The sequence below is a fragment of the Oncorhynchus kisutch genome, linkage group LG10 (assembly GCF_002021735.2).
Source record: "Oncorhynchus kisutch isolate 150728-3 linkage group LG10, Okis_V2, whole genome shotgun sequence".
NCBI classification, from domain to species: domain Eukaryota; kingdom Metazoa; phylum Chordata; class Actinopteri; order Salmoniformes; family Salmonidae; genus Oncorhynchus; species Oncorhynchus kisutch.
The window spans coordinates 11,909,670-11,928,866 of record NC_034183.2 but is presented as its reverse complement, the minus strand read 5'-3'; the positions used below and the strand labels follow the sequence as shown (position 1 = coordinate 11,928,866).

The window sequence follows — 19,197 nt, the reverse complement described above, 5'->3', positions numbered from 1 at the left end:
CTCTCTATGATAAACATTAGAAATATGATGGCTAGAAAAGTTTTTGCAAGAAAAGACTGTACTATTTCTTTGTAAGCTGATTTAGCCTACCAGCCAAATAGCATTGCGCTTCTGTTCTCATCTGATGAAAAATAAGCAATTTTCTGCCGAATGTGTTGCACTAATGTACTTTCTGTGAAGGAAAACTATAGTTGCACATCCCTGACAACTCCGTTGAAGCAAAAAACAACAGGTGACTTTCAATATCAAACGCAACCCCTGTCAATACACAGCTTGACTCACCGGCTCCAGCTCTCACCAGTTGTGCTATTTATAAAGTAAAACGTGACTGGCTCACTATTCTGGTGAACTACAGTAAGCTTAATAATGTCAAATAATGTGACAGGTGAAATAAAGAACCCAATCTGCGTTATCTTCTAACATATTGCACACGTTGACTGCAGGTATTTACTTAAAAAGTAGCTACAAATATGAAACTGTATAGAAAAACTTCGAATAAATAGTTTCAACAGTATTGACGGGTATTGAAAAACTATCTCGTGGCTATTTCATAACACCCCGGTACACAGTATACACGGTATACCGCAAAAGCCTACACTAGACAATAATATATCTTCAAAGACATCAGTACTAAAAGTACAATGCCGCCATTTTCATCACAATATCAAATCATGTCTGGGTAACAATTAAGTAACTTACTGTGATTGTTTTAAATTAAATGGTAAAAAAAAGAACAAATATAGGTTATTTACAAATAGAGCAACTTGTCAAGCAGGAATTTAGCTGAGACTGTCTAGTAGAGGTCTGAGTGGGGTTGGGGAAAACTTTAAACTAGCTGTTATTGGCAGAGAGGTTTGGAACTCGTTCATATTGGTCTTGAAACAAATGATTCTCCGGGTGATGTCACAGGGCAGGCCAAAACTCCTCCCACCAAAACAGATTGAAATGTCAGGCGTTTTCTTTCAAACAGCTCTTACATTAAAAGGGAATTAACATAATCTTCACCATTTCTGAGTATTATTCCAACATCACAGTGTAGAAAAATACAATACGCAGGAAAATCACGTGACTATACTGGGCCTTTAACGGACACAATATACACTGCCCAGAGGGATGGATCAGCCTCTTGACATGAAAAATGTCCGTTAACACCAAGAGTTCTACAACTCAAAAATATCAGATACAGAACGTTGCATAAAGCAGTTAAGAAATAGAGTCCAGACAATTTAAACTTCATCTTACTTGTAAAGAGTGAAACACTGATATTTTTGCCTTCAGTCATCTCATCTCCAGCCACTGCAGTGACCCTGAATGTGTACTTCACTCCAGCAGTCAGCTCAGTTACATTAAAGGCTGTCTCAATGGTAGTTGTATTCATATCTCTACTGCCATCAGTCCATTCTACTCTATAGAAGGATCTGTTTCCCAATGGTTCAATCCAGCTCAGAGACACAGATGATGTTGTGATTTCAGAGACACTAAGGTTCCTGATGACTTCAGGTTCTGTGCATGCAAGAAATGTACATTTTGGGAGGAGAACACACCATTAGATTACCTAGTAACTACCTACAGTACTCTATCCCAGGATTTCAACACTTTTGATTCAAAAAAAGAAAGAGGACCTTACTCTTCCTCTTATTGCCCTCTCATTGTTAAATACAGATATTAACCTAATCATTACATGGTTCCACTTCAGAGAAAATATTAAGACCATTCCAATGAAAAGGCTTACTTGTAAAGAGTGCTTTCTCCTGAGCTTTTCCTTTAGTTATATTATCACCAGCCACTGCAGTGACCTTGAATGTGTATTTCACTCCAGCAGTCAGCTCAGTTACATTAAAGGCTGTCACATTGGTAGTTGTATTCATATCTCTACTGCCATCAGTCCACTCTACTCTATAGAAGGAGCTGTTTCCCAATGGTTCAATCCAGCTCAGAGACACAGATGCTGTTGTGATTTCAGTGACAGTCAGGTTCCTGATGACTGCAGGCTCTGTGCGTGCAAGAAAGTTATATTTTGGGAAAAGATCATCAGAATCATTATTATTCATGGTAATCACCATACAGTCTATATATATAATCAGAAGCATGCTAATTCTACATACATTTAAGGTCAGTATGTAGGACACAAAAGTGGTACCTCTAAAACGATATTTAAAGATAGTAAGCATTATCAATGACATGAAACGTTTTGGGGACAAAAAAAAGGACAAGCACTTAATCACACTATCCAAGCCCAATTTTGCAGTTGATTGCAGATAAACACATTTCCTAAATATTCTGGATCAGTTGGAGTCTACACTCCCTCCAAAAGAGAGAATTATGTGAACCAAAACTACAGTGACTGACAGATATACTGGTTAAACATGATGGGTAATCCTTCAGTAGTCTTATCAGCAGCGACTGCAGCAACTATGAGTCTGTATTGCACTCCAGTAGTCAGCTCAGTTACATTAAAGGCTGTCTCAATGGTAGTTCATTTCTTATCTCTACTGCCATCAGTCCACTCTACTCTATAGAAGGAGCTGTTTCCCAATGGTTCAATCCAGCTCAGAGACACAGATGATGTCGGGATTTCAGAGACAGAGAGGTTCCTGATGACTTCAAGTTCTACATGAGCAAGAAAGGTGATTTTAGGGGACACTAGACAAGGGTTGGGCGGTATTCAGATTTGTGTATCATCATAACGTCCTTCTCTCAGGCAGGAATTTACGGTATTACAGGCTCAGTACAGAAGGGGGCGCCAAAAAATTAGAAGCCCTTTGGGAGTCTGTTACCAGAATGCTAACAAAATTAGCATAAATGATAGCAAATTTCCATAGAGGCTGCTAGCTAAATATGCCAACGAGCACAAACGAAAGCATTTTTTATAAAGAGACAGGCAGTCCAGCTCAATACTTATACATATATAGTAGCTACTGATTGTAATTTTTGGGGAGTTTGGACATTTGCAAGCGAATGTGAACAAGAGACATTGTGCAAATGAACAGTACTGGCCCTGGAGCAGCAGGTGTAAATGCTGTGTCTGTGTGGAGTCCGGAGTTGCTAGGGAAACAGGACTGCCTGCTCTGCTCGATGAAGATGGAAGCAGACGGGCTGATGGGGGAGAAAACAACGGGCCGAGAACAGACAGGAGAAAAAACTCAAGGAAATCGAAAGATAGTTGTGGCCGCTGTACAGATAACTCATCCAAAAGGCCTTTAACTTCTCAAACACGGCAGAAAGACAACACAATATGATGTCCCATCACCTTATAAATTCAGTCACTTACTTAGACAACTAGCTAAATAAACTTAGGCGTCGCATTAATGCAGAATTCTTAGTTATACATACAGGAAAAATATATAAATGCATAAGAAATATCTTTCTGCGTTTTGTAAACGCAGATCTAAAATGATTCTTATTGTGATTTCTGCTCAGCATCAGACAAATGTTGCGCTTCAGTTGCACATGAACGGGCATTCTACCAGCAGACAGAGCTCTGACTGATGTGCGGCTACTTTACTCCAGCACTTTTCTCAGTGTAGCCAGCGTACTTTTCTTTGGTAAAATGTAAGATTAACTTTAAGAAAAACATTAGGAAAAGTAGCTGGATACATTCTCTCTATGATAAACATTAGAAATATGATGGCTAGAAAAGTTTTTGCAAGAAAAGACTACTATTTCTTTGTAAGCTGATTTAGCCTACCAGCCAAATAGCATTGCGCTTCTGTTCTCATCTGATGAAAAATAAGCAATTTTCTGCCGAATGTGTTGCACTAATGTACTTTCTGTGAAGGAAAACTATAGTTGCACATCCCTGACAACTCCGTTGAAGCAAAAAACAACAGGTGACTTTCAATATCAAACGCAACCCCTGTCAATACACAGCTTGACTCACCGGCTCCAGCTCTCACCAGTTGTGCTATTTATAAAGTAAAACGTGACTGGCTCACTATTCTGGTGAACTACAGTAAGCTTAATAATGTCAAATAATGTGACAGGTGAAATAAAGAACCCAATCTGCGTTATCTTCTAACATATTGCACACGTTGACTGCAGGTATTTACTTAAAAAGTAGCTACAAATATGAAAATGTATAGAAAAACTTCGAATAAATAGTTTCAACAGTATTGACGGTATTGAAAAACCATCTCGTGGCTATTTCATAACACCCCGGTACACAGTATACACGGTATACCGCAAAAGTCTACACTAGACAATAATATATCTTCAAAGACATCAGTACTAAAAGTACAATGCCGCCATTTTCATCACAATATCAAATCATGTCTGGGTAACAATTAAGTAACTTACTGTGATTGTTTTAAATTAAATGGTAAAAAAAAGAACAAATATAGGTTATTTACAAATAGAGCAACTTGTCAAGCAGGAATTTAGCTGAGACTGTCTAGTAGAGGTCTGAGTGGAGTTGGGGAAAACGTTAAACTAGCTGTTATTGGCAGAGAGGTTTGGAACTTGTTCATATTGGTCTTGAAACAAATGATTCTCCGGGTGATGTCACAGGGCAGGCCAAAACTCCTCCCACCAAAACAGATTGAAATGTCAGGCGTTTTCTTTCAAACAGCTCTTACATTAAAAGGGAATTAACATAATCTTCACCATTTCTGAGTATTATTCCAACATCACAGTGTAGAAAAATACAATACACAGGAAAATCACGTGACTATACTGGGCCTTTAACGGACACAATATACACTGCCCAGAGGGATGGATCAGCCTCTAATATACACTTCCCAGAGGGATGGATCAGCCTCTAATATACACTTCCCAGAGGGATGGATCAGCCTCTAATATACACTTCCCAGAGGGATGGATCAGCCTCTAATATACACTTCCCAGAGGGATGGATCAGCCTCTAATATACACTGCCCAGAGGGATGGATCAGCCTCTAATATACACTGCCCAGCGGGATGGATCAGCCTCTAATATACACTGCCCAGAGGGATAGATCAGTCTCTAATATACACTTCCCAGAGGTATGGATCAGCCTATAATATACACTTCCCAGAGGGATGGACCAGCCTCTAATATACACTTCCCAGAGGGATGGATCACCCTCTAATATACACTGCCCAGAGGGATGGATCAGCCTCTAATATACACTGCCCAGAGGGATGGATCAGCCTCTAATATACACTGCCCAGAGGGATGGATCAGCCTCTTGACATGAAAAATTTCCGTTAACACCAAGAGTTCTACAACTCAAAAATATCAGATACAGAACGTTGCATAAAGCAGTTAAGAAATAGAGTCCAGACAATTTAAACTTCATCTTACTTGTAAAGAGTGAAACACTGATATTTTTGCCTTCAGTCATCTCATCTCCAGCCACTGCAGTGACCCTGAATGTGTACTTCACTCCAGCAGTCAGCTCAGTTACATTAAAGGCTGTCTCAATGGTAGTTGTATTCATATCTCTACTGCCATCAGTCCATTCTACTCTATAGAAGGATCTGTTTCCCAATGGTTCAATCCAGCTCAGAGACACAGATGATGTTGTGATTTCAGAGACACTAAGGTTCCTGATGACTTCAGGTTCTGTGCATGCAAGAAATGTACATTTTGGGAGGAGAACACACCATTAGATTACCTAGTAACTACCTACAGTACTCTATCCCAGGATTTCAACACTTTTGATTCAAAAAAAGAAAGAGGACCTTACCCTTCCTCTTATTGCCCTCTCATTGTTAAATACAGATATTAACCTAATCATTACATGGTTCCACTTCAGAGAAAATATTAAGACCATTCCAATGAAAAGGCTTACTTGTAAAGAGTGCTTTCTCCTGAGCTTTTCCTTTAGTTATATTATCACCAGCCACTGCAGTGACCTTGAATGTGTATTTCACTCCAGCAGTCAGCTCAGTTACATTAAAGGCTGTCACATTGGTAGTTGTATTCATATCTCTACTGCCATCAGTCCACTCTACTCTATAGAAGGAGCTGTTTCCCAATGGTTCAATCCAGCTCAGAGACACAGATGCTGTTGTGATTTCAGTGACAGTCAGGTTCCTGATGACTGCAGGCTCTGTGCGTGCAAGAAAGTTATATTTTGGGAAAAGATCATCAGAATCATTATTATTCATGGTAATCACCATACAGTCTATATATATAATCAGAAGCATGCTAATTCTACATACATTTAAGGTCAGTATGTAGGACACAAAAGTGGTACCTCTAAAATGATATTTAAAGATAGTAAGCATTATCAATGACATGAAACGTTTTGGGGACAAAAAAAAGGAGTTTTCAATAAAGGACAAGCACTTAATCACACTATCCAAGCCCAATTTTGCAGTTGATTGCAGATAAACACATTTCCTAAATATTCTGGATCAGTTGGAGTCTACACTCCCTCCAAAAGAGAGAATTATGTGAACCAAAACTACAGTGACTGACAGATATACTGGTTAAACATGATGGGTAATCCTTCAGTAGTCTTATCAGCAGCGACTGCAGCAACTATGAGTCTGTATTGCACTCCAGTAGTCAGCTCAGTTACATTAAAGGCTGTCTCAATGGTAGTTCATTTCTTATCTCTACTGCCATCAGTCCACTCTACTCTATAGAAGGAGCTGTTTCCCAATGGTTCAATCCAGCTCAGAGACACAGATGATGTCGGGATTTCAGAGACAGAGAGGTTCCTGATGACTTCAAGTTCTACATGAGCAAGAAAGGTGATTTTAGGGGACACTAGACAAGGGTTGGGCGGTATTCAGATTTGTGTATCATCATAACGTCCTTCTCTCAGGCAGGAATTTACGGTATTACAGGCTCAGTACAGAAGGGGGCGCCAAAAAATTAGAAGCCCTTTGGGAGTCTGTTACCAGAATGCTAACAAAATTAGCATAAATGATAGCAAATTTCCATAGAGGCTGCTAGCTAAATATGCCAACGAGCACAAACAAAAGCATTTTTTATAAAGAGACAGGCAGTCCAGCTCAATACTTATACATATATAGGAGCTACCGATTGTAATTTTTGGGGAGTTTGGACATTTGCAAGCGAATGTGAACAAGAGACATTGTGCAAATGAACAGTACTGGCCCTGGAGCAGCAGGTGTAAATGCTGTGTCTGTGTGGAGTCCGGAGTTGCTAGGGCAACAGGACTGCCTGCTCTGCTGATGAAGATGGAAGCAGACGGGCTGATGGGGAGAAACAACGGGCCGAGAACAGACAGGAGAAAAAACTCAAGGAAATCAAAAGATAGTTGTGGCCGCTGTACAGATAACTCATCCAAAAGGCCTTTAACTTCTCAACACGCAGAAAAGACAACACAATATGATGTCCCATCACCTTATAAATTTAGTCACTTGCTTAGACAACTAGCTAAATAAACTTAGGGGTCGCATTAATGCAGAATTCTTAGTTATACATACAGGAAAAATATATAAATGCATAAGAAATATCTTTCTGCGTTTTGTAAACGCAGATCTAAAATGATTCTTATTGTGATTTCTGCTCAGCATCAGACAAATGTTGCGCTTCAGTTGCACATGAACGGGCATTCTACCAGCAGACAGAGCTCTGACTGATGTGCGGCTACTTTACTCCAGCACTTTTCTCAGTGTAGCCAGCGTACTTTTCTTTGTAAAATGTGCAAGAAAGTTATATTTTGGGAAAAGATCATCAGAATCATTATTATTCATGGTAATCACCATACAGTCTATATATATAATCAGAAGCATGCTAATTCTACATACATTTAAGGTCAGTATGTAGGACACAAAAGTGGTACCTCTAAAACGATATTTAAAGATAGTAAGCATTATCAATGACATGAAACGTTTTGGGGACAAAAAAAAGGACAAGCACTTAATCACACTATCCAAGCCCAATTTTGCAGTTGATTGCAGATAAACACATTTCCTAAATATTCTGGATCAGTTGGAGTCTACACTCCCTCCAAAAGAGAGAATTATGTGAACCAAAACTACAGTGACTGACAGATATACTGGTTAAACATGATGGGTAATCCTTCAGTAGTCTTATCAGCAGCGACTGCAGCAACTATGAGTCTGTATTGCACTCCAGTAGTCAGCTCAGTTACATTAAAGGCTGTCTCAATGGTAGTTCATTTCTTATCTCTACTGCCATCAGTCCACTCTACTCTATAGAAGGAGCTGTTTCCCAATGGTTCAATCCAGCTCAGAGACACAGATGATGTCGGGATTTCAGAGACAGAGAGGTTCCTGATGACTTCAAGTTCTACATGAGCAAGAAAGGTGATTTTAGGGGACACTAGACAAGGGTTGGGCGGTATTCAGATTTGTGTATCATCATAACGTCCTTCTCTCAGGCAGGAATTTACGGTATTACAGGCTCAGTACAGAAGGGGGCGCCAAAAAATTAGAAGCCCTTTGGGAGTCTGTTACCAGAATGCTAACAAAATTAGCATAAATGATAGCAAATTTCCATAGAGGCTGCTAGCTAAATATGCCAACGAGCACAAACGAAAGCATTTTTTATAAAGAGACAGGCAGTCCAGCTCAATACTTATACATATATAGTAGCTACTGATTGTAATTTTTGGGGAGTTTGGACATTTGCAAGCGAATGTGAACAAGAGACATTGTGCAAATGAACAGTACTGGCCCTGGAGCAGCAGGTGTAAATGCTGTGTCTGTGTGGAGTCCGGAGTTGCTAGGGAAACAGGACTGCCTGCTCTGCTCGATGAAGATGGAAGCAGACGGGCTGATGGGGGAGAAAACAACGGGCCGAGAACAGACAGGAGAAAAAACTCAAGGAAATCGAAAGATAGTTGTGGCCGCTGTACAGATAACTCATCCAAAAGGCCTTTAACTTCTCAAACACGGCAGAAAGACAACACAATATGATGTCCCATCACCTTATAAATTCAGTCACTTACTTAGACAACTAGCTAAATAAACTTAGGCGTCGCATTAATGCAGAATTCTTAGTTATACATACAGGAAAAATATATAAATGCATAAGAAATATCTTTCTGCGTTTTGTAAACGCAGATCTAAAATGATTCTTATTGTGATTTCTGCTCAGCATCAGACAAATGTTGCGCTTCAGTTGCACATGAACGGGCATTCTACCAGCAGACAGAGCTCTGACTGATGTGCGGCTACTTTACTCCAGCACTTTTCTCAGTGTAGCCAGCGTACTTTTCTTTGGTAAAATGTAAGATTAACTTTAAGAAAAACATTAGGAAAAGTAGCTGGATACATTCTCTCTATGATAAACATTAGAAATATGATGGCTAGAAAAGTTTTTGCAAGAAAAGACTGTACTATTTCTTTGTAAGCTGATTTAGCCTACCAGCCAAATAGCATTGCGCTTCTGTTCTCATCTGATGAAAAATAAGCAATTTTCTGCCGAATGTGTTGCACTAATGTACTTTCTGTGAAGGAAAACTATAGTTGCACATCCCTGACAACTCCGTTGAAGCAAAAAACAACAGGTGACTTTCAATATCAAACGCAACCCCTGTCAATACACAGCTTGACTCACCGGCTCCAGCTCTCACCAGTTGTGCTATTTATAAAGTAAAACGTGACTGGCTCACTATTCTGGTGAACTACAGTAAGCTTAATAATGTCAAATAATGTGACAGGTGAAATAAAGAACCCAATCTGCGTTATCTTCTAACATATTGCACACGTTGACTGCAGGTATTTACTTAAAAAGTAGCTACAAATATGAAACTGTATAGAAAAACTTCGAATAAATAGTTTCAACAGTATTGACGGTATTGAAAAACCATCTCGTGGCTATTTCATAACACCCCGGTACACAGTATACACGGTATACCGCAAAAGTCTACACTAGACAATAATATATCTTCAAAGACATCAGTACTAAAAGTACAATGCCGCCATTTTCATCACAATATCAAATCATGTCTGGGTAACAATTAAGTAACTTACTGTGATTGTTTTAAATTAAATGGTAAAAAAAGAACAAATATAGGTTATTTACAAATAGAGCAACTTGTCAAGCAGGAATTTAGCTGAGACTGTCTAGTAGAGGTCTGAGTGGAGTTGGGGAAAACGTTAAACTAGCTGTTATTGGCAGAGAGGTTTGGAACTTGTTCATATTGGTCTTGAAACAAATGATTCTCCGGGTGATGTCACAGGGCAGGCCAAAACTCCTCCCACCAAAACAGATTGAAATGTCAGGCGTTTTCTTTCAAACAGCTCTTACATTAAAAGGGAATTAACATAATCTTCACCATTTCTGAGTATTATTCCAACATCACAGTGTAGAAAAATACAATACACAGGAAAATCACGTGACTATACTGGGCCTTTAACGGACACAATATACACTTCCCAGAGGGATGGATCAGCCTCTAATATACACTTCCCAGAGGGATGGATCAGCCTCTAATATACACTGCCCAGAGGGATGGATCAGCCTCTAATATACACTGCCCAGCGGGATGGATCAGCCTCTAATATACACTGCCCAGAGGGATAGATCAGTCTCTAATATACACTTCCCAGAGGTATGGATCAGCCTATAATATACACTTCCCAGAGGGATGGACCAGCCTCTAATATACACTTCCCAGAGGGATGGATCACCCTCTAATATACACTGCCCAGAGGGATGGATCAGCCTCTAATATACACTGCCCAGAGGGATGGATCAGCCTCTAATATACACTGCCCAGAGGGATGGATCAGCCTCTTGACATGAAAAATTTCCGTTAACACCAAGAGTTCTACAACTCAAAAATATCAGATACAGAACGTTGCATAAAGCAGTTAAGAAATAGAGTCCAGACAATTTAAACTTCATCTTACTTGTAAAGAGTGAAACACTGATATTTTTGCCTTCAGTCATCTCATCTCCAGCCACTGCAGTGACCCTGAATGTGTACTTCACTCCAGCAGTCAGCTCAGTTACATTAAAGGCTGTCTCAATGGTAGTTGTATTCATATCTCTACTGCCATCAGTCCATTCTACTCTATAGAAGGATCTGTTTCCCAATGGTTCAATCCAGCTCAGAGACACAGATGATGTTGTGATTTCAGAGACACTAAGGTTCCTGATGACTTCAGGTTCTGTGCATGCAAGAAATGTACATTTTGGGAGGAGAACACACCATTAGATTACCTAGTAACTACCTACAGTACTCTATCCCAGGATTTCAACACTTTTGATTCAAAAAAAGAAAGAGGACCTTACCCTTCCTCTTATTGCCCTCTCATTGTTAAATACAGATATTAACCTAATCATTACATGGTTCCACTTCAGAGAAAATATTAAGACCATTCCAATGAAAAGGCTTACTTGTAAAGAGTGCTTTCTCCTGAGCTTTTCCTTTAGTTATATTATCACCAGCCACTGCAGTGACCTTGAATGTGTATTTCACTCCAGCAGTCAGCTCAGTTACATTAAAGGCTGTCACATTGGTAGTTGTATTCATATCTCTACTGCCATCAGTCCACTCTACTCTATAGAAGGAGCTGTTTCCCAATGGTTCAATCCAGCTCAGAGACACAGATGCTGTTGTGATTTCAGTGACAGTCAGGTTCCTGATGACTGCAGGCTCTGTGCGTGCAAGAAAGTTATATTTTGGGAAAAGATCATCAGAATCATTATTATTCATGGTAATCACCATACAGTCTATATATATAATCAGAAGCATGCTAATTCTACATACATTTAAGGTCAGTATGTAGGACACAAAAGTGGTACCTCTAAAACGATATTTAAAGATAGTAAGCATTATCAATGACATGAAACGTTTTGGGGACAAAAAAAAGGAGTTTTCAATAAAGGACAAGCACTTAATCACACTATCCAAGCCCAATTTTGCAGTTGATTGCAGATAAACACATTTCCTAAATATTCTGGATCAGTTGGAGTCTACACTCCCTCCAAAAGAGAGAATTATGTGAACCAAAACTACAGTGACTGACAGATATACTGGTTAAACATGATGGGTAATCCTTCAGTAGTCTTATCAGCAGCGACTGCAGCAACTATGAGTCTGTATTGCACTCCAGTAGTCAGCTCAGTTACATTAAAGGCTGTCTCAATGGTAGTTCATTTCTTATCTCTACTGCCATCAGTCCACTCTACTCTATAGAAGGAGCTGTTTCCCAATGGTTCAATCCAGCTCAGAGACACAGATGATGTCGGGATTTCAGAGACAGAGAGGTTCCTGATGACTTCAGGTTCTTACGGGAGAAAGGAATTTGATTTTACGGGACAATAGAAAATATTATATCTTGAAAGACATCTGTATTAAAAGTTCAATGTAGCTATTTGTTTCTCAATATTGAATCTTTTCTGGGTAACAATTCGGTACCTTACTGTCATTGTTTTCAATTCAAATGTTCAAAAACAAACTGGATTATATTTTTTATATTTTTAATAAATTTAGCTCCTGGATATGTCACCAATCAGGCCAAAAAGTCACCCAACCAAAACAGACTGACATTCCAAACAGCTCTTACACTAAAAAGGCATGATCATAATTTTCACAATTTCACAGTATTATTCCAACCTCATAGTGTGGAAATATATATAAAACACATATAAAACACAAAAATCCAAATGTTGACTGCACTGGGCCTTGTTACAATATACACTTCCCAGAGGGATGGACCAGCCTCTAATATACACTTCCCAGAGGGATGGACCAGCCTCTAATATACACTGCCCAGAGGGATGGATCAGCCTCTAATATACACTGCCCAGAGGGATGGATCAGCCTCTAATATATACTTCCCAGAGGGATGGACCAGCCTCTAATATACACTTCCCAGAGGGATGGATCAGCCTCTAATATACACTGCCCAGAGGGATGGATCAGCCTCTAATATACACTTCCCAGAGGGATGGACCAGCCTCTAATATACACTTCCCAGAGGGATGGATCAGCCTCTAATATACACTTCCCAGAGGGATGGACCAGCCTCTAATATACACTTCCCAGAGGGATGGATCAGCCTCTAATATACACTTCCCAGAGGGATGGACCAGCCTCTAATATACACTTCCCAGAGGGATGGATCAGCCTCTAATATACACTTCCCAGAGGGATGGACCAGCCTCTAATATACACTTCCCAGAGGGATGGATCAGCCTCTAATATACACTTCCCAGAGGGATGGACCAGCCTCTAATATACACTTCCCAGAGGGATGGATCAGCCTCTAATATACACTTCCCAGAGGGATGGACCAGCCTCTAATATACACTTCCCAGAGGGATGGATCAGCCTCTAATATACACTTCCCAGAGAGATGGATCAGCCTCTAATATACACTTCCCAGAGAGATAGATCAGCCTCTAATATACACTTCCCAGAGGGATGGATCAGCCTCTAATATACACTTCCCAGAGGGATGGATCAGCCTCTAATATACACTTCCCAGAGAGATAGATCAGCCTCTAATATACACTTCCCAGAGGGATGGATCAGCCTCTAATATACACTTCCCAGAGGGATGGATCAGCCTCTAATATACACTTCCCAGAGGGATGGATCAGCCTCTAATATACACTTCCCAGAGGGATGGATCAGCCTCTAATATACACTTCCCAGAGGGATGGATCAGCCTCTAATATACACTTCCCAGAGAGATAGATCAGCCTCTAATATACACTTCCCAGAGGGATGGATCAGCCTCTAATATACACTTCCCAGAGAGATAGATCAGCCTCTAATATACACTTCCCAGAGGGATAGATCAGCCTCTAATATACACTTCCCAGAGGGATAGATCAGCCTCTAATATACACTTCCCAGAGAGATAGATCAGCCTCTAATATACACTTCCCAGAGAGATAGATCAGCCTCTAATATACACTTCCCAGAGGGATAGATCAGCCTCTAATATACACTTCCCAGAGGGATAGATCAGCCTCTAATATACACTTCCCAGAGGGATAGATCAGTCTCTAATATACACTTCCCAGAGGGATAGATCAGCCTCTAATATACACTTCCCAGAGGGATGGATCAGCCTCTAATATACACTGCCCAGAGGGATGGGTCAGCCTCTAATATACACTTCCCAGAGGGATGGATCAGCCTCTAATATACACTGCCCAGAGGGATGGATCAGCCTCTAATATACACTTCCCAGAGGGATAGATCAGCCCCTAATATACACTTCCCAGAGGGATAGATCAGCACTAATATACACTTCCCAGAGGGATAGATCAGCCCCTAATATACACTTCCCAGAGGGATAGATCAGCCCCTAATATACACTTCCCAGAGGGATAGATCAGCCTCTAATATACACTTCCCAGAGGGATAGATCAGCCCCTAATATACACTTCCCAGAGGGATAGATCAGCCCCTAATATACACTTCCCAGAGGGATAGATCAGCCTCTAATATACACTTCCCAGAGGGATAGATCAGCCTCTAATATACACTGCCCAGAGGGATGGATCAGCCTCTAATATACACTTCCCAGAGGGATGGATCAGCCTCTAATATACACTGCCCAGAGGGATGGATCAGCCTCTAATATACACTTCCCAGAGGGATAGATCAGCCCCTAATATACACTTCCCAGAGGGATAGATCAGCCCCTAATATACACTTCCCAGAGGGATAGATCAGCCCCTAATATACACTTCCCAGAGGGATAGATCAGCCCCTAATATACACTTCCCAGAGGGATAGATCAGCCTCTAATATACACTTCCCAGAGGGATGGACCAGCCTCTAATATACACTTCCCAGAGGGATAGATCAGCCCCTAATATACACATCCCAGAGGGATGGACCAGCCTCTAATATACACTTCCCAGAGGGATGGATCAGCCCCTAATATACACTTCCCAGAGGGATGGACCAGCCTCTAATATACACTTCCCAGAGGGATGGATCAGCCTCTAATATACACTTCCCAGAGGGATAGATCAGCCTCTAATATACACTTCCCAGAGGGATGGATCAGCCTCTAATATACACTTCCCAGAGGGATGGATCAGCCTCTAATATACACTTCCCAGAGGGATAGATCAGCCTCTAATATACACTTCCCAGAGGGATGGATCAGCCTCTAATATACACTTCCCAGAGGGATGGATCAGCCTCTAATATACACTTCCCAGAGGGATGGATCAGCCTCTAATATACACTGCCCAGAGGGATAGATCAGCCTCTAATATACACTTCCCAGAGGGATGGATCAGCCTCTAATATACACTTCCCAGAGGGATGGATCAGCCTCTAATATACACTTCCCAGAGGGATGGATCAGCCTCTAATATACACTTCCCAGAGGGATGGACCAGACTCTAATATACACTTCCCAGAGGGATGGATCAGCCTCTAATATACACTTCCCAGAGGGATGGATCAGACTCTAATATACACTTCCCAGAGAGATGGATCAGCCTCTAATATACACTTCCCAGAGGGATGGACCAGCCTCTAATATACACTTCCCAGAGGGATGGACCAGCCTCTAATATACACTTCCCAGAGGGATGGATCAGCCTCTAATATACACTTCCCAGAGAGATGGATCAGCCTCTAATATACACTTCCCAGAGGGATGGACCAGCCTCTAATATACACTTCCCAGAGGGATGGACCAGCCTCTAATATACACTTCCCAGAGGGATGGACCAGCCTCTAATATACACTTCCCAGAGGGATGGATCAGCCTCTAATATACACTTCCCAGAGGGATGGATCAGCCTCTAATATACACTTCCCAGAGGGATGGATCAGTCTCTAATATACACTTCCCAGAGGTATGGACCAGCCTCTAGACATGAAAAATGTCCATTAACACCAAGAGTTCCCCAACTCAATAATATCTAATATTGCCTTCAGTCATCTCATCCCCATTAATTGCAAGCACCCTGAATGTGTACTTCACTCCAGCAGTCAGCTCAGTTAAGTTAAAGGCGGTCTCATTGGTAGTTTCATTCATATCTCTACTGCCATCAATCCATTCTACACAGACAAGGCAACTTTCAAATCATCACCTTCTTGGATCCAAACAAGTAACGTATAAATGAATACGAATAGTATCTGTGGCATTGAAACAATCCAACACTAAAGTGTCTGAGTTACTTACTTGTATACTTAGAAACTGTCTTGCTCTGTCCTACAGTTGTGTTATCTCCAGCCACTGCAGTGACTGTGAAGAGGTACTGCACTCCAGGAGTGAGAGCAGTAACATTAAAAGAGGTTTCTGGGGTATTCTGACTGCCATTGGTTTTGCCATCAGTCCATTCAATTCTGAAGAAGGATCTGTTTCCGAATGGTTCAGTCCAGCTCAGAAACACAGATGCTGTTGTGATTTCAATGGACATGAGGTTTCTGATGATTGCGGGCTCTGTGTGTGCAAGAAAGGGGGTTTGAGGAACAAAAGACAATAGAGTGTCTTCAAATATTGACATTGACTGACTTGTGCAATCCAGCACACATTGTGAGAGAGTTTGTGTAAATCTCGACCAAACAAATGTCACTCAACACTAGTCTTTGATAAAAATACCATCAAATAAACAAGAACTTCTGAACAAAGATATGAAGCAAAACATGCAGTGTTTCCCCTATATTAATTTAGCAAATTGTTGCCGCACTCCAAAAAATATGATACAATAAAATATATACAGTGAGCTCCAAAAGTATTGGGACAGTGACATATTTTCGTTTTGTTTTGGCTCTGTCCTCCAACACTTTGAATGAGGTAAATTTGCAGACAGTCAAATTTAATTTGAGGATATTTTCATCCATATCAGATGATCCGTTTAGAAATTACAGCACTTTTTGTACATAGTCCCCCCCCACCCTCATTTTAGTGGACCAACATGTGTATTAAAGTAGTAAAATGCTAAATATTTGGTCCCGTATTCAGAGCACGCAATGGCTGGAACAAGGTTGTGACTTTAAACATTTGTTGGATGCATTTACTATTTGTTTTGGTTGTGTTTCAGATTATTTTGTGCCTAATAGAAATGAATGATAATTCATGTATTACGTCATTTTGGAGTCACTTTTATTGTAACTAAGAATAGAATATACACGACATGACCAAAAGTAAGTGGACACCTGCTCGTCAAACATCTAATTCCAAAATCATGGGCATTAATATGGAGTTGACCCCCCTTTGCTGCTATATCAGCCTCCACTCTTCTGAGAAGACTTTCCACTAGATCTTGGAACATTGCTGTGGGCACTTTCTTCCAGTCAGCGACAAGAGCATTAGTGAGGTCGAGCACTGATGTTGGGCGATGAGGCCTGTCTCGCAGTTCGCGTTCCAATTGATCCCAAAGATGTTCAATGGGGTTGAGGTCAGGGATCCGTGCAGGCCAGTGAAATACTTCTACACCGATCTTGAAAAAACATTTCTGTATGGACCTCGCTTTGTGCACAGGGGCTTTGTCCTGCTGAAACAGGAAAGGGCCTTCCCCAAACTGTTGCAACGAAGTTGGCAGCACAGAACCGTCTATAAGGGCATTGTATACTGTAGTGTTAAGATTTCCCTTCACTGGAACTAAGGGGCCTAGCCCGAACAATGAAAAACAGCCCCAGACCATTATTCCTCCTCCACCAAACTTTAGAGTTGGCACTATGCATTGGGGCAGGTAGCGTTCTCCTGGCATCCTCCAAAACCATATTTGTCCGTCGGACTGCCAGATGCTGAAGCGTGATTCATCACTCCAGAGAACATGTTTCCACTGCTCCAGAGTCCAATGGCGGCGAACTTTACTCCACTTCAGCAGACGCTTGGCATTGTGCATGGTTATCTTAGGCTATCTTGGGTTATCTTGTGTGCCCCACCACTTGGCGGCTGAGACGTTGTTGCTCTTAGGCGTTTCCACTTTACTATAACAGCACCTACAATTGACCCGGGGCAGGTCTCTCAGGGAAGGCATTTGACTAACTGATAAGTTGGAAAGGTGGCATCCTATGACGATGACACGTTGGAAGTCACTGAGCTCTTCAGCAAGGCCTTTCTACTGCCAATGTTGGTCTATGACTGTGTGCTCAATTTTATATACAGCTGAAGTTGGACGTTTACATACATCTTAGCCAAATACATTTAAACTCAGTTTTTCACAATTCCTGACATTTAATCCTAGTAAAAATGCCCTGTCTTAGGTCAGTTAGGATCACCACTTCATTTTAAGAATGTGAAATGTCAGAATAATAGTAGAGAGAATTATTTATTTCAGCTTTTATTTCTTTCATCACATTCACAGTGGGTCAGACGTTTACATACACTCAATTAGTATTTGGTAGCATTGCCTTTAAATTGTTTAACTTGGGTCAAACATTTTGGGTAGCCTTCCACAAGCTTCCCACAGTAAGTTGGGTGGATATTGGCCCCTTCCTCCTGACAGAGCTGGTGTAACTGAGTCAGGTTTGCAGGCCTCCTTGCCCACACATGCTTTTTCAGTTCTGCACACACATTTTCTATGGGATTGAGGTCAGGGCTTTGTGATGGCCACTCCAATACCTTGACTTTGTTGTCCTTAAGCCATTTTGCCACAACTTTGGAAGTGTGCTTGGGGTCATTGTCCATTTAGAAGACCCATTTGCGACTAAGCTTTAAATTCCTGACTGACGTCTTGAGATGTTGCTTCAATATATCCACATAATTTTCCTACCTCATGAAGCCATCTATTTTGTGAAGTGCACCAGTCCCTCCTGCAGCAAAGCACTCCCACAACATGATGCTGCCACCCCCTTGCTTCACGGTTGGGATGTTCTTTGGATTGCAAGCCTCCCCAGTTTTCCTCCAAACATAACAATGGTCATTATGGCCAAACAGTTCTATTTTTGTTTCATCAGACCAGAGGACATTTCTCCAAAAAGTAAGATCTTTGTCCCCATGTGCAGTTGCAAACCGTAGTCTGGCTTTTTTATGGCGGTTTTTGAGCAGTGGCTTCTTCCTTGCTGTCAATATAGGACTTATTTTACTGTGGATATAGATACTTTTGTACCTGTTTCCTCCAGAATCTTCACAAGGTCCTTTGCTGTTGTTCTGAGACTGATTTACACTTTTCGCACCAAAGTACTTCATCTCTAGGAAACAGAACGCGTCTCCTTCCTGAGTGGTATGACGGCTGCGTGGTCCCATGGTGTTTATACTTGCGTATTATTGTTTGTACAGATGAACATGGTACCTTCAGGTGTTTGGAAATTGCTCCCAAGGATGAACCAGACTTGTGGAGGTCCACAAATTGTTTTCTGAGGTCTTGGCTGATTTCTTTTGATTTTA

At 41.0% G+C, this 19,197-nt stretch overlaps 1 protein-coding gene across 14 annotated transcripts in view; it reads right to left on the bottom strand.

The window, feature by feature from the left end:
- LOC109898479 (receptor-type tyrosine-protein phosphatase eta) overlaps window positions 1–19,197 on the bottom strand; it is a 126,688-nt gene that overhangs the window by 45,922 nt on the left and 61,569 nt on the right. For 6 of the 14 annotated variants that reach the window (XM_031833106.1, XM_031833107.1, XM_031833108.1 and 3 more), the window contains exons 7-13: window positions 16,045–16,305; window positions 11,273–11,533; window positions 10,783–11,043; window positions 5,772–6,032; window positions 5,282–5,542; window positions 1,733–1,993; window positions 1,243–1,503 (exon numbers count right to left, since the gene is read on the bottom strand). The exons of 3 other annotated variants lie outside the window; for them this stretch is intronic. In XM_031833106.1, the coding sequence (XP_031688966.1) occupies window positions 1,243–1,503; window positions 1,733–1,993; window positions 5,282–5,542; window positions 5,772–6,032; window positions 10,783–11,043; window positions 11,273–11,533; window positions 16,045–16,305 (1,827 nt within the window). The remainder of the gene's footprint in view (window positions 1–1,242; window positions 1,504–1,732; window positions 1,994–5,281; window positions 5,543–5,771; window positions 6,033–10,782; window positions 11,044–11,272; window positions 11,534–16,044; window positions 16,306–19,197) is intronic. 5 more of the 14 variants (XM_031833112.1, XM_031833111.1, XM_031833110.1 and 2 more) reach the window with 5 other exon arrangements.